Source organism: Lagopus leucura, unplaced genomic scaffold (genome assembly GCF_019238085.1).
Source record: "Lagopus leucura isolate 7727_CA_CO unplaced genomic scaffold, USGS_WTPT01 Super-Scaffold_100009, whole genome shotgun sequence".
NCBI lineage: Eukaryota > Metazoa > Chordata > Aves > Galliformes > Phasianidae > Lagopus > Lagopus leucura.
The window spans coordinates 15,114,431-15,129,815 of NW_024962266.1; the positions used below are offsets into that span (position 1 = coordinate 15,114,431).

General features: G+C 39.7%; 1 protein-coding gene across 1 annotated transcript in view; it reads right to left on the reverse strand.

Moving 5' to 3' along the window:
• Positions 1-7,887: 7,887 nt before the first annotated feature.
• Positions 7,888-15,385, reverse strand: part of HS2ST1 (heparan sulfate 2-O-sulfotransferase 1) — a 72,589-nt gene continuing 65,091 nt past the window's right edge. The window contains exons 6-7 of the mRNA XM_042873534.1: positions 14,886-15,043; positions 7,888-13,004 (exon numbers count right to left, since the gene is read on the reverse strand). Of these exons, the coding sequence (XP_042729468.1) occupies positions 12,778-13,004; positions 14,886-15,043 (385 nt within the window). The 3' untranslated portion in view covers positions 7,888-12,777. The remainder of the gene's footprint in view (positions 13,005-14,885; positions 15,044-15,385) is intronic.

Sequence of the window (15,385 nt, forward strand, 5' to 3'; positions counted from 1 at the left end):
CCTGAGGGGCGGCACGCGGCGGGCCCGGCTGGCAGCAGCGCACGTTGCCGTTGCCGTGTGTCTTCTACACGAGCCGAACTAATTGCACACGTCAAAAGGAAAAAGCAACGCGTGGCTTTCGTCCGCTCCCGATAAGGATCAGATGGGGCTCTTCCTCCCAAAATCTCGCTTTGAAGGTTAGGTGATAGCCTCATTGAACTGAGTTCCAGCCCCAGCGCCGCGGCCCTGCCCTCTTCAAGCGGGTCCGGCCGTCAGCGTTGGGTCATCTGACACGCAGGTTTCTACATCATTGCAAAGTGCAAAGCCACGCACGGCAGTTTTAAAGTTGTTGCCACCTTGCGAAAGGCACCAGCCCCAGATGTAGCGAGTGTTAAGAGGCCATCAGAACAACGTGGTCCTGCAAACACCACGTGTGCAATTGGGCGACCGGGTGCGGCAGCGACCTTTGCAGCACGCAGCTGGGCAGAGTTAAGTCTGTAGCTTTAGAGCCCGGCACGCAGCGACACGTGGGTGTGCGAAGATCTGCAGGCGTTGTTCCTTGAGCCGAGGGGATGCTGCAGCACAGGAGCATATTTACAGCACACAGATACTTTGAAAGTAAGGGGAGGTACTATGCCTTTCAAACACTGCATGGCCTGGGCATGGTTTTGGTAAAACACAGGCCTGAACACATAGCAAAAAAAAAAAAAAAAAGTTTTTTTTTTTTCTTCTCCTTTCTTTTTTTCTTTGGGGGGTGACCTCAGACCAATATGCTCACGCTTTCATTTTCCTGAGGCAGGGGAAGATGCTTTCTTTCTTTTCCAAAATTAAGCAAAGTTAACGCATCATCGGCTTAGTCACCATTAGAGGAGTTTGGACAGGAGGGATGCTGATCTAGAAATGCAGGTGGGCAGATTTTGCACAGTACAGTGTTCTCTGTCTCCCCAGTTGCTCCCACCTTTTGCATGTACTCCAGCACAAGGCTATCCCAAGCATTCGCTACAGAATAGTCAGAAAAATCTTGTTCCCATCTTGCTCCCAGTGGCTACAAGGGTGATCAATCAGATCAACTTTTCTGATTTTTATCCCCTTTGTTATTAAAGTGGTTATAGCAGCAGACAAATAAAGAGTGTAATCATGGCAATTATTTTCTCTGATCACATGAAACCACAGAAGCAAGAATCAGACAAGGGGGGAGAAAAACAGGTGCAATTGCTGCACCACTCTCCCCAGCTGTGCCGCACACACAACTGCTTCTGTTCTGATCCTTTTCCAAATGATTCAGAGGAGTTCCACCTTCCTAGAATTTGCTGCTTGTTTTTTCCCACTTCAGGAATTAGGGCTTATTTGGAGTCTTGGGGAGCAAAATCTTGTGCCTTGATGTAGCTTTGGACAGCAGCAGTGGGTTTGAGGCACTTTTTAGCTGTGACCAAATGGAGAGCTGCAGGTATAGAGCTCCCAGACACCCACACCTGTTCCTTGACCCTTCCCTGCTGCTTGGAACATGACAAGCGAGTACAAAAATTAAGTTCTGCATGAAGACAAATTTTCATGTTATTATACTAAAATGCTAGAGGTTAGTACACATTAATTTGAAGCATTAGTCATGCCAAGGTAGAAAGTTACATGGGAGGAAGGCTAGTGAGGGGATGTAGGAGGAGCCCTTCAGCAAGGGTGCTTAATTCTTAGCTTTTCCACAGTATTCTTGCATAACTGAAGGCAATTCACCTACACCAACATCATTGCTCTACTTCCAGGCAACACACTCCTGTTTTAGGAGTGCAATAAAATGTCTGTTCTCCTAACTTCACTGTTACTTTAGCGTGGTGTTTCAGTATCAAACCAGTCCCAACAGGCATACTCACCAGGCCACAACACAACTGCTCCTGTACCTGATGGCCAACAGAAGAGGGAATCCAGCTGAGCTGCTCCCTGCTGGCACATCCCTGCATGGCAAATCCCTGCCGGAGCAGCAGTAGATCCCTGCTCAGGGCTGGGGCTGAGCCTGCATGCGGGCAACCGGGAAAATGAGAAGATCCTCAGGACAGATAAATCTCTCGCGTGCTTCAATGCCTCATCTCTAATATGGATAACTACCAGGCTTTCTAAAAAAAGACTGCAAAAGATTAAATGGACTCAGAAAATGCCATTAATTGGGTATTATGGCAGCCACATGGAAAAGCTGCTTACCAATACAAATTTTCCTTTTAATCTGTAGTGCTATTGATTTATGCGCCAATAACATTATTTATGTGCAGTAGTACTGACGCTTCTTACACAGCATCATCTGCAAAGAACAAGAATCCATGCTGCTCCTGATAGGAAAAGATAGCTCTTACCTGATGGAGAGTCTTCTCTCTAACAGATGGATGATGGTGACAACAAATGCCCAGAGAAGGTTGGAAGAATGAAAAGTAAAAGATGCAGGAATGCACTGCATCTGTGTTAGTCTACTTACATCGTGTGCATTGAGTGAAATATCTATCTCTGATGAGTAACGACAGGGAAGCTGCTTAAACTTTTCACTTACGCTGTGTGTCAGTGGCCACCTGGAAAATGACCATTCCTAGAAGCAAACACCAATATATTTCACAGGTAATCTTTTCTGTGCTTTTCAGGAGAAAAGCCTTCGCCCACCAGCCACTTTTGCTTGTGAGTTGCATATTCTTCACAGAAACTGGGGGGATGAGCAAACACTGCTAATAAAACTTACCATTTGATGCATTTCTTACAGTGAGCGATGTGTAGGCTGTCGCAGCTTAGAAGCCAAACTGCAGAATGTGGATGGAATCCTATTGTTTTTGGTTTTGTTTTTTTAAGTGATGTGGGTTTTTTGCTGCAGCTTTGAGCAGGTGGAAGATTTGGCTTTGTTTTTCATTTATATTGTTCTAACAATGATTCTCAAAGTCTTCAAGATTTTGTTACTGGCCTGCTTTTTTATGGCAGTGACATCATATGAAAACCAGCTATTTATTCCTTTAGGGTTCTCACTCCCCTCTGCCTGATTTGGGAGAACAGCAGTATGGGATTTTTTGATTTAGGTGGAAAGAGGAAACCACCCCGGGCAAAAAAGTCTACAGTCAGCAGAAGCAGCACTTTGTCTTCAAAGACTTAGATACAAGACTCCCAAATGATTAATGTTCCTAACTCACATTTTTCTTGCAGATGTGATTACAAAAGAGAATGTGGAGAGGAAATGACTTTTAAAAAATTGTTGGAAATGTGTTTCCATAACAAGAAGCAGGAGCGACAGAAAACATTTTTCTGGCTGGTTTTGCAAGAGTAAAGCCAACAATTATGAATTCAGATGCCAAACTGTGGGCAGTTGTTAATATTTACAACACTGAAACTAGATAGTTTAGTTTCCTAGAAAGTTTCTGGTTTTTGCTCAACCTGAAAAAAAACCACCAACCAACCAACCATTCAATTTGTTATATAACTACATTAACCCAACAAAAATCTCAATTCAAGCTCCATGTTTGAAAAATTGCCAAATAGTGTTACCCCAACACTAACTTTGCATTGCTTCTACCCATGGAATACCATAGACTCAAGAATTAGAATATGCCTATGATACCCAATTCCCATTTCCTGCCTTCTACAGCATAGAATCAAAGAATGGTCTGGGTTGAAAAGGACCATAGTGGTCATCTAGTTTCAACCCCCCTGCCATGGGCAGGGTCGCCAACCACCAGACCAGGCTGCCCAGAGCCACATCCAGCCTGGCCTTGAATGCCTCCACGGATGGGGCATCCACAGCCTCCTTGGGCAACCTGTTCCAGTGTGTCAGCACCCTCTGAGTGAAAATCTTCCTCCTAATATCTAACCTAAACCTCTCCTCTCTCAGTTTAAAACCATCCCCCCTTGTCATATCACTATCCACCTTAAACAGCTGTTCCCCCTCCTGTTTATAAGGTCCCTTCAAGTATTGAAAAGACACAATGAGCCTTCTCTTCTCCAAGCTAAACAAGCCCAGTTTCCTCAACCTTTCTTCATAGGAGAGGTGCTCCAGATCATTTTAGTGGCCGTCCTATGGACTTGTTCCAGGAGCTCCACGCCCTTCCTGTACTGGAGACCCCAGGCCTGGATGCAGGACTCCAGATGAGGCCTCACAAGAGCCAAGTGGAGGGCGACAATCACCTCCCTCTTCCTGCTGACCTCCCCTTTTTTAATGCAGCCCAGAACACAGTTGGCCTTCTGGGCTGCAAGCGCACACTGCTGGCTCATGTCCAGTTTCTCATCTACCAGGACCGCCAGGTTCTTCTTTGCAGAGCAACTTTGGAGCAAGGCGACAAGACTTCCAGTTATCACTGTTCAAAACATAATGAGATTGGCATGGACGACAGTCTATCAACACAGAAAGCACTTCTGGATGTCAAACAAGACTTCTCCCGCATGCATGAGAAAATGCAAGAAAATTGATGAATTTAAATCAACCTGCATAAGCAAAACATAAAATGCTGCAATACATTTGAATAAGCATGACGATATCTACAATTAACTGCAACATCAGCGTTTCTCCATGCTCTCAGTCACAACGTACACAGTCGTCCTGGAAAAGACTAAAGGAGCAATAAACTTGATTATATTTCACAGGAGAAAGATCTTTCAAATTTGTTTCCTAGGTACTAGTATAGGTATTTGTTTCCTAGAACCAAGTAAAACCCAAGCTGCATTGCTCAACAGGTGCAGAGAGGATGCTTCAGATACACAAAGTTGGTTTTGAAATGCAATGGAGCATCTGTCTAGGCATGCTTTAGTCCTCCTGGCTGCTGACAATGTTTTCAAACTTGGCTTCCAAAAAGGTCTTTGAATGTGACTCTTTCGGTTTGTAATTTGCTCTCCAGAGCGATCAAGGAATAAGAACTATGAATATATATGCGTAGATACATGGATATATACACATATATAAATATGAAGACGTTTCTGGCTGGGTGAATTGGAGATGAGGGGTTACAGAACCAAAATGCTTACAGCTACAAAAGCCAGCTTCAAAACTTTTGTTAATAAAACCTGCCCATAGCAGTCTGATTCTAAGCTTGTCATGCTCTTGTCCTGCACAAAGACTAATATAAATAAATAAACAAACAAACAGTGCAGTTAAAAATTCTTGCTGAATTAAGTGACCATCAGATGGAAACACATCCAAGGGGCTGTGTGCGTGCTCACTGGTGCTCAGCAGAGTTCAGCACAACCAGCAAGCATTGCCTGACACACAGGATAGGGAGCTCTGCTGCCACTACTACTCTCAAAGGTGATCCTGAGCAAACACAAAGTTTGATAAACCCGCTATTGGAGTTTGACCTCATGTCTTGCAACAATACCTGTGAGATAAGACTTGTCCTTAGGAAGGCTTGTGAACAAATTGCAGCACCTCCCAGAGCCAGCTGAGAAAAGGAAGAGGCAGAATGCAGATGTCATACTCTCACATTTTTCCACTCACTTGGGGAAAAAAAAAAGCACTGAAAAAGAATTTGCTGAGGTGGGAAGGGGTACTGGAATTTTCCTGTTTTGCTCTGATTTTGATGTAAAAATTCCCCTTTTGCCTTAGGAAAAAAGAACAATCCACAACATTTGTTGAGAAGTCTTTGTAGAAAAAGCGCTGTGTACAGTAATTTTTGCTGAAAGTAAACCTCAGGTTTCCAACCATCTCTCAGCAGTAGCGTTTAGTATTAACAGATGTCTGGCGGGAATCCGCCCGAGACAGTGAACTTGTTCTGAATGGACACCAAGAAAAAGTGTTTAATTATTGCTTCATGAAATGCTTTCCTCCAGACTTCTTGGATGTGACTTACACCACGCCATTACTGACCATTTCATCTTCCAAGAAGCAACGATCACACTTGAAGAGCAGACGGGACTCCTGGGCAGCACAATCTGCTTTTCCAGAGCCATAGCTTAGCTGTAAGTACTGGATAAAGGCACTTGGACTGGTGTTATAAATAGGGGAGATTTCATTTGTCCATGTGCAAGGCTTGCTTATAATAGCAGTGGCCTTGATGGTGGCAACCTTGAATGCATTAATTCAGTCTAGGGAAGGAACTGAAGATCCAAAGCAGATAATTAGTCCAAAGATAGCCATCTTAGCTGTTAACGTTAGAATGGCTGCAATCTCATATTGTGGTTTAGATATCTGCCTACACTTTCCTCTCTGCTCTTTACTGTTATCTTCACAGATGCCTTTTATTTCCATATTGACTGCTCTACAGAACTGCTGCCCATCTATTCAGTTGCCATTACATAAGGCCCAGAGGCAGGCTTGACAGAGCCAGCCTATAACTGAATGCGTCTCCAACAGTCAAGCATTCCTTTTCCCCCTGCCAATTCTCCACATCATGCAACATTTTAAGTTATTAAATTCTAAATAAAGGAGATTAAGAATGCCAAACTCTACGCTGTGCTAAAAATGGTAATCAATATTTGTCAAGACAATAATGCCATTAGGGCCAGAAAAGCATTATTCTTCAGACTTTTTTTCTTTTTAAAGAGACAGTTAATACTTTCCAGTAACTGCTGCATCAGGTCCAAAAGTTCTGGTTCAATTAGGGCATTCAAATTTTCACACCAAAGCAGGCGTGCTTCTCTCTCAAAATAGAAAAGTGTGTTGCCTTAATAATGCTGAATTTATTTGAAATACAATGCTTTCTTATTCAAAACAACAGAGTTTATATTAATTATGGGCCGATCAACATATGCATCTATCAGCAAGGTAGCATTCCTTTTCTTAAAATATCAGAGGAATGTGATACCTTTCTACTTAAGCTATAACCCCAATTCCCTTCAGTCACTATTTTAATCTATTTTGCTCTGAGATTTTTATTTTTATATATTTTTAAAATAAGAAGATGGGTAATGCATCCATGCAATCCATGCAATTATTTTGAGATCCACGTTTATTACAAAAAAAGTAATTAATGCCTGAGTGCAGCGAATCAGACTGGTATTCAGGACAAGCCTTGTAAATACACAGAGAGTGGGCAGAGAATGTTTATCACAGTATTTTCCATTTTTATGAGGATGCAGTTGGTTATTATGACAAGGTGAAAGGTCTCAAAGCCTTCATTTTTAGGCCACAGGTGTTCTTTGTAGAGGGTTTTTTTTAATAAAGAGTATTATTAGTCTTTTAAATTAGCTCTTATTGAAAGTTACCACATCTGCGTTATGTGGTAATGAAGCCAGGGGGAGGTCATAGCAGGGGACTTGTGCTTGAAGAAAACATCTGGACATTGCTTTGACATTCACTAGCGACTTCTTGTATTTTATTAAGTAAGGAAATAATACTGAAATAAAATGCAAGACTCAAACGGTAAATAATGAAACAAAAATACAAGACCTTCAAAAAAATCTAGCTGTGAAAAACAAGCAGAAATCTTCCCTTCTTTCACTCGCCTCTCATGAACTCTAACTGATGAGATTAATTACCCGTGCAAATGGCAGCATCAGTTAAGAAGAAAAAAAAAGAGGTTCAGTGAGTACTTAACTCCTATCTGTAACACCACCATCATTTCAGCTTTCACAGGAGCAACTACTGTCATCTTAAATAAAAGATTGTTTGTACTGTAAATTTTGTTGGCTGTCATTTTGTTTACTACATCATTCCAGAAAAAGGCGTGGTGACCTTGGAACATCCTTTATATAGGCTAGGCAATTTCTTCCTTCACTTCCCACTGGCTGACAGAAGCAGAGTCTTTGTTTCCTACACAGCAATTACACTTATCTCTTCCAGTGACAGGAGCAAGGAAAAGTCTACTTGCAACAAAAGTAGGATTTTAAAGTTTGCAGAATCCTCAAGAGGAAGATGCTGAGTAACTGCACCACGGCTCGTAATCATCACAGCTGACAACCAAATATTTAGGAACTATCGCATTAGGAAACTTGGCTGGGACAGAGATTTGTTCAGCTCTGTAGTGCATGCAGCAAGGAATGTTTATAGGGTCATGTTTACAGTACACAGAAGAAATCCTAAACAGTGTTGTACCCACGCTCACTGTATTTTCTTGTTTGAAGTGCTTGCCTACAAATGCAAACCACATTTCTATTCTGCTCGAGTTCTTACACCGCACTCATCACCGCAGTAACGGAGCATCTTCCAGTCCCACAGTCATCTGTCACGTCGTTTGTTCTTGCAGGCAGAGAAGCAGGTATGCACCAATCCATTCTTTTAATGCCAATTTTCTGTTCCATTTTAGTATTAAACAACTTTTCATTGACACTTCCTGCACAATGTATATCCTCTGGAAAGTTATTATATTTCTGGCCAGAAAGCCCAATGAAAATTCTAAAGGCTTATTTGTAAATGTATTTGGTTATAGCCATATGAAGTGATTACAGATGAACTACACTGCAGCTCACTCCTCCCCTTCACCACCACAATAGCTGCAAATGAAGTCCAGGATCCTGCGTGACAACGTTCTAGCAAAAGATCATTTCGCGTGAATGTAACACACAAATATTAAGACAGGACACCAGACTTCTTTTTTTTCCCCTTCCCACTGGGCGTTTTATTTTAGAGCATTTGCATTAGGTAATCAACTGAAACACTTCAACAACAGAAAGCTGGCAGCATAATAAGGAAAAATGGAGATTATTTCTCAAACAGCTGTGACAAAATGGTTTCAAGTTGGAATAGTATTGCACAAACGAATCAATTTATGGAGAGTGAGAGGGAGCGAGCATCTTCAACATGGATTGTGAGGAAAAAAGGCACTATTTAGCTGTGTGTGTATTTAAAAAGAAAAGATTCATGAAGAACAATCCATGTTTTTCAAAATTACATTCAGTACTACTTTAGAAATGCTCACAAACCTGCCTTTTTTTTTTTCTTTTTTCTTTTTTTTTTTTTTACAGAAGCTACAGAAAGCTGCTGATGTAGATACAAGACAGTACAAGGGCATAAACATTTATAATTATGCTCCAGAAAAGTCTCCATGAAGAGGGCTCTTCCTATAAATACTGCTGCAGAGGCTACCTAGTTGCATAGGCTTAAAGTAAAGGATGCATCCATGCAACTCAGTAGCGCCACAGTTTCTTTATCTCCAGTAGTCATAAAATAAGCTCTGATTTTGAAGAGCTAAATTGGCAGTGCATTTGAATCAGGTTTTTCCACTGACTGCAAAGCAGCACAGTTCAGTCAGGATCATCTATATAACTCTTGTCACATACTCATTTAGCAACACTAGGTAATCTTAACGGAAAATGTTAACAGAATTATAGCAGAAAACAACTGAATTTTCCCTGATATTAAAATAGGACTGCTCTGAGATCATGAACAAGGAAATGAATATTCCTGGAACACAAAAATAGCCACGTATCTTCAGAAAAGTAAAGTACCCAGAGAAAAGGCATTTCAAACCTGGAGGAACTGCTTCTTCCTTTGTCATAATTGTATAGCAATCATTTTTTGTGCCTGTTTGAAAATGAAGCTATGAGTACACCATTAAAGACTATACGAAAATAAATCCAGAGTGAACTGGAATGTACACACATGACATCCTACACCCTAGAACTGCTTGTAGATGTCTGCTCGTAGATGCACAAGAAAACAGGAATGAAATTCTTGTTGCGTGGATGCAGAATTGTTATGGGAAGGAGTAAAGAACACTGTTGCTCTCCTGTCAGCACTGCCCAGTACATCTCAAGTGCTCCAGGCATGCTGGAGTTATGGCTATGTAGTTGTCAGCTCAGCTGAACCAAGTGCCATATACTGACAACCGTGAGTTTCAACAGGGTAGAATTTTGCACAAAATCTGAATGTTTGCTTTGTACAAAAAGTATGGAACAGTGTAACAGGATCTACTCTCAACTATCATTTTTAGCATTTCAGCTCCTTTCAAATGAACTTAGCCCAGCAAAAATCAAATCTCACTCCTATGCAGAGTCTGCAGTGACTTCGGTTAAAAGATCTGTGTTCAGGAGGCTGCATAGTAAGTCTAATGAACCTGCAGTAACAGAAGTCTACGTATTGCTGCTTTTCATGTCAACTCATTAAGGGGAAATGCACAAGATAAATTCTGTTCATATACTGCAAAATATTTTTAATACCAACAGACAGCAGGTTATTCATAATTGTTAAAGCTCATTTTCCTAAACTTTATGCTTTGGACAGTTCTCATTTCAAAAGAGTCCAAAAAAGTTCACAGTTGATTAGATGGCAGCACAAGATATAAAAGCAGACCATTTGCCTCCTTTCCGTGTTCCACAGGCAGTAAGGTTTTCAGAGCACACCTAAAATGATTACCTCTCCATTTGTAGCTAGCATTATTTTAAAATATTTAAGCTCGTTTGCCTCCACCCTGTCAGTTCACAGCAAAGAACAGGAAGTAAATCAAATGTCTTATATGAACTACGAAAAATATATTGCTTTTTGAATTAAAAAATAAAATGTATTCTTCTAACTGTTACTGAAGACTCCTTTAAGAAACTTGAAATCCAAGGGGGAAAAAAAAGAAAGAAAAAAGAAAAAGAACTTTTAAAATTGCTTATGAAGTAGAAGACTTCTATATATCGAATAGGCTTTGCCTATTGTTTTCTTGTCAATACAGATGTATTGGCATAAATACCTTTTTCATTACTTAGGCGAGTGTTGTATATTTTCACTTAGTAAAGCTTCTGTTCTCTTAAGAAGGTGCTCTTCTGAAAAAATTTGCAGACAACTCAAGAAGATAAAGCAATCCAAATCATAATGAAGGAAAACAATGTAGTCAATTCTTCCAAAATAGAACCATCACTGAGCAGATAACCTTCACTGGGATTATAAATATTCCTTTGATTTTATAACAAAGCAGTAACTTTTTTTGAAAGCTTTTAGATCTCCATTTGCTACTTCCTACGTAGGACTCCTCAGCTCCTTTCTTTAGCTAGGATACATGTTTCCATGAGTGAACTCATTCTCAAGCATGTTGGCATTATTAATGACATCAGTTGAAAAGAACTGGAACAGGAAATCTTATGCAGGGTTCACACTATATAAATGGTAAGCTACCAGAAGGAACTTCCCTGATTACTTGGGAAGAACAATGAGGTCTATTTCTGAAATTCAAAAAGAAAATCCAAGAAAACAAAGAAAACACAAGATGTACTTGACAGTCCCTCATTATCCTGTCTGTTATTGGACTGTTGCTTTTGGCTGCAGATACCCAGTTCACAGACATTTTCCATTACTTTTGTTTTCATTACAAGAACAGGCTGGCTAAAGAAACTCCACTTGGTAATTTCAAACTAAGCCTTTCAGCATCATCCCTTAGGAATCAAAACCTTACAATCCCCCCTTTTTTTTTACTCAACTTTGTCTCCTCTGTGCCTTCTCTCCTATCAAACTCAATGAAAAGCACTTCAAGAAAAGGCAGGTGTAAGATGTGTAAATACTCATTTTTAAGAAAATCCAATAGGAAACAAATTCATATAGATCTCCACTGCCGTTTGCTATTATGCAGTGGCCCCAAACATCTGTTCTCAAATTTCAATTTACTTGATCTACCAGGTGTTTCACATTGTTAATAACGGCAACTCACAAATTTACAATAGTCACATAAGGCAGTTACATAAACACAAATATGTCAAGTTCACTGCATCTTTCTCAACCAGACTACACATCACATTTTTCTTCTTTTCCTCTTAATATAACAAAAGGATGAATGCTACGTTTCTGTAAAGAGAATCCCTGGATGACATTCTAGTTTTAAAGTCATAGAGGTCACTGAAGTGCATTCCAGCAATATCCAACAGTTAACTCAACCAGGAAGTATATGTGATGTCTTTTTACTTTACACGTAACAGAACTGGTGCAAAAAAACCCACTTCAAACTAGTTACTTTAAACCTTTTGGTCCAAATACATAAAATAAGCAGTATTTACAGCATTTTACTCCTTTTGTAAATGCAATGCTTTAAAACACATTATAAAGCACCTTAGTAAAAATATTCTACAGGTAAAAGTATTGAAGTAGTAGGAAAACCCTAACCATACCACAGCTCACTAATGGAGTCATAATATGGATTCACCAATACCTCAGCTTACAATAATTACAAAGAATCCATAGAGGAACTTTATGCTGATTTTGTTATTTATATACCACTGTGCAAGTATTGACTCTAACTGCAGACAAAACCAACTTTCCTTGCAGTTTTCCCAACCTCGGTCAAGTGGTGGTGGGCCTACAGAACAACAAAAAAAATCCCACTGCTGATTCTTTAACTTTTTACAATATTGATGTGGAAATGATGTTTTAACACTAACAATTAGTCGTAATTTCGGGCAATTCCAGCGGCAGCAGCATTTCTCAGCAGAACATGGTTAACTATCCCAATCAATATCGTGTGACATGATTCACAAAAACAAAGCACAGATGTCAACCAGTTATTAACACTACTCATATAGTATACAACCAAGATTTCCATGTTGAAAGCTGGGAAAAATGACTTCCTCTTCACAGAAGTATAAATGAAAATAAATTGCTCTGAAAATTAAAAAAGAGCATTAACAGAAGCTTTTTTTTTTTCTTTATATTTTCAACTAGAACTGCTGTGTGTTAATTGCTCCAAATTAAAGTGAAGATTTCCTCAGGTAAAGGGTATTAACTCCCACTGAAAGTATTAGTTAGATAAAAGACACGAAGCTTTTGCTTCTGGATTACCAACATGGTTAGTATCCAACGCCCTGGAGGTGATCCACAGCCCGCTGTTCTTGGACCTATAGAGAAACATCTTGGAGGTCTAACAAGCAATCTAGTTTCCATGGCTGAGGACTAAGATGATGATGTGACCAAAGATTTAGGTCCGTAAATCTAAAAGTATTATGTTCTTAGTTTGATTTAGGGTAAATCTTTTCATAGAAAAAGTTTTGAGCCAGGATATACAATTCTCCATCTTTTTCCCGAACTGCGTGTGCTCTGACAAACTGAAATTGCTCCAGTGCAAATTCATAGAACTCATTCTCCATTTTCCAGATTTCAGACTGTTGTAGCTTGGCAATAGTTTCTTTTGTGGGAAGTTTTTTCTCAGTTGTTTTCCTAAGATGAGACTTCTTTCCTAAATGCAAAATGAAAGCAATAACTTCACTTTAAAGTTCACGTGATGAAAAAATGTAAACAGTCCTTTTATTTACAGAGTTTTACACTCTCAGTACGCTGATAAACTGCACTAGAGGTGACACAACTTAATCCAGAGTTGATTAACACAATATGTGGGGCTGGAACATTGCAGTCTCTCACTACATGTTAATGAATTTTGAATCAGTTCTTACAATTCTTTCTTCTTAGCCTCATAAACCCAGCGAATGAACATTTCATTCAAGGAACAGGATTACTTCACATAATGTACTTGGAGCAAGATTAGTCCTACAAAATTAATTATTTAGATGTTAATCTGGTATCAAATGTTAAGAGTTTTACAAACTGCAGAGCCAGATACTTCTCTCATTAGAGAAAGATGACAAAAGTGATGACAGTACTTTCTTTAAGAAGCGCTATCTGTTGTTTTATATTAAATTTAATTGTATTAAATTTGTCAATCCTACATAAGTTGTATAGCCAGCTCCTAGGAAGTGAGCTTTTATCCATATAACACACATCTCATTATGACAGAAGCACTTGGACCTTTGTATCCCATGTAATCCAATGGTTTTGGGAAACAGAACGATCTTGCATCGAGAACGCTTTCATGTAGAAAGAAATAAAATCACAGAGAACCTAAACTGCAAATACTGTGTGAAGGACAGCGGTTTGTGTGCTGGCAAAAGGTGCAGAGCAAAGTAACAAAGCCAATCAAAGATGTAAAATAGTTTCAACAGAAGAAAGGACTCAGGTCAGAATTCTTTCTGACTTTCCCCCGCCCCCAAGATTCTTGTCAGTGCTGTGGCAAGTTTCCGAGGACTTTTTAAAAGTCAGCTGATGGAAGAATAATTCTCCAAAGAACAAAAGTTACCCACCAAAGTGCATTTTGCTCGCTGTTGGGATCTGATGATAACCAGTAGTGATGACTGTCATATGCTTGTCCTATTCTTACATGTTTCTGCCAGCGTGAGCCAACGGCCACCTCCAGAAACCAGATACTGAGCTTTAAGTATTTAAGTATTCATGAGCCGTATGGATCTTCAGTCTGACACAGAAATCCTACGATACACACTGTACAACAGCATTCAGAGTTCTCCACAAAACTCACTGTTTCTCAATACGATGCGTAGAATTTTTCACGTTAACTTTTCACAGTTTATGTGATATCATTTTGTTCTCTGTGTCCTGGCCTTCCTTAACTAAATTATCCAGAGGCAAAACAACTTCTGCATTATCAGTGACTGATTTTTAAAATGTTTGAGCTAAAGAGAAATTACTTCAGCTTTTGAAATCACTGCAATAAGAACAAATTTAAGGAAGCCACTTGAACAAAAAACATCTGTTTTTGTGTTTAAAATTCATTTTTCTTCCACTTCATTACTTGAAGATCTGAATTTTCATTTTGAGCACAGGTGTTTTTTGGTCGCTGTTTTTGAAATGAAAACTCTTCTAAAACAAAACTCATTTTGCACAGTTGTACCAAGAACAGAATTTCAACAGGGCTTCCTAGGGAACAGAAATCTTCCACTACCAACCACTTCACATAACTGAAACCCTAGCGAGACCTTTCAAAAGTGTTCTGACAAACATCTGCCCCAATTTCCTAAGTATATATTGTGAGCGTCTGTGACTTGCAAATGTGGCATACCTGATATAATTGCTTTTACCCCAATCTTCAGTGTTACAAATTGTGTAAGACAGAGTGTTTTCTCTAAAGAGCTCCTCTCTTCTACAGGAACATCATTCAACTGAGAGGCAGACCTCCTTGACTTTTAAAACTATTTATGTAGATTTAAATAATTCACATTTTAAACAGTGATGAGGATAAAAGGGCTATAGAAATCAACCATTTAAATACCTGTCCGGTACAGTTCTGTGGCACCCCTGAAGAACCGGGGCAAAGCTGCCTCCAATAACATGATGAAATCTTCAAGCTCTTCAGTAACTCCCACGAGGAAGTATTCATTAATCAGGTTGTACTTGGCTTGTTCCAAAGCCCATCTGCTCCCTACATTCCTAAAATGGCAGAGGACAATAACAACAAGTTCTGATGTAAGCCAACAATCCTTGATCCCTAGATGAAGATTACTTCAGAACTGGACATTTCTTATATAAGAAAGGTGAGACCCAACTATTTCTACCTTTATTTCCCTTCCCCCTTTCTATTACCTGTGCTCGCATCTAAAATTTCACAGTGCATGGTATGCAATTACTGTCTCTACTACTGCAATTTTCAGAGGATTTGCATTTTCTTCACTTTCACACTGGATACCACAAACGATTCTGGTAAGAATACACCTTCCCTCTTGCATCCTATAGGCCTAATTGTGTACTACACTGTAGGTAATGGGAGGACTT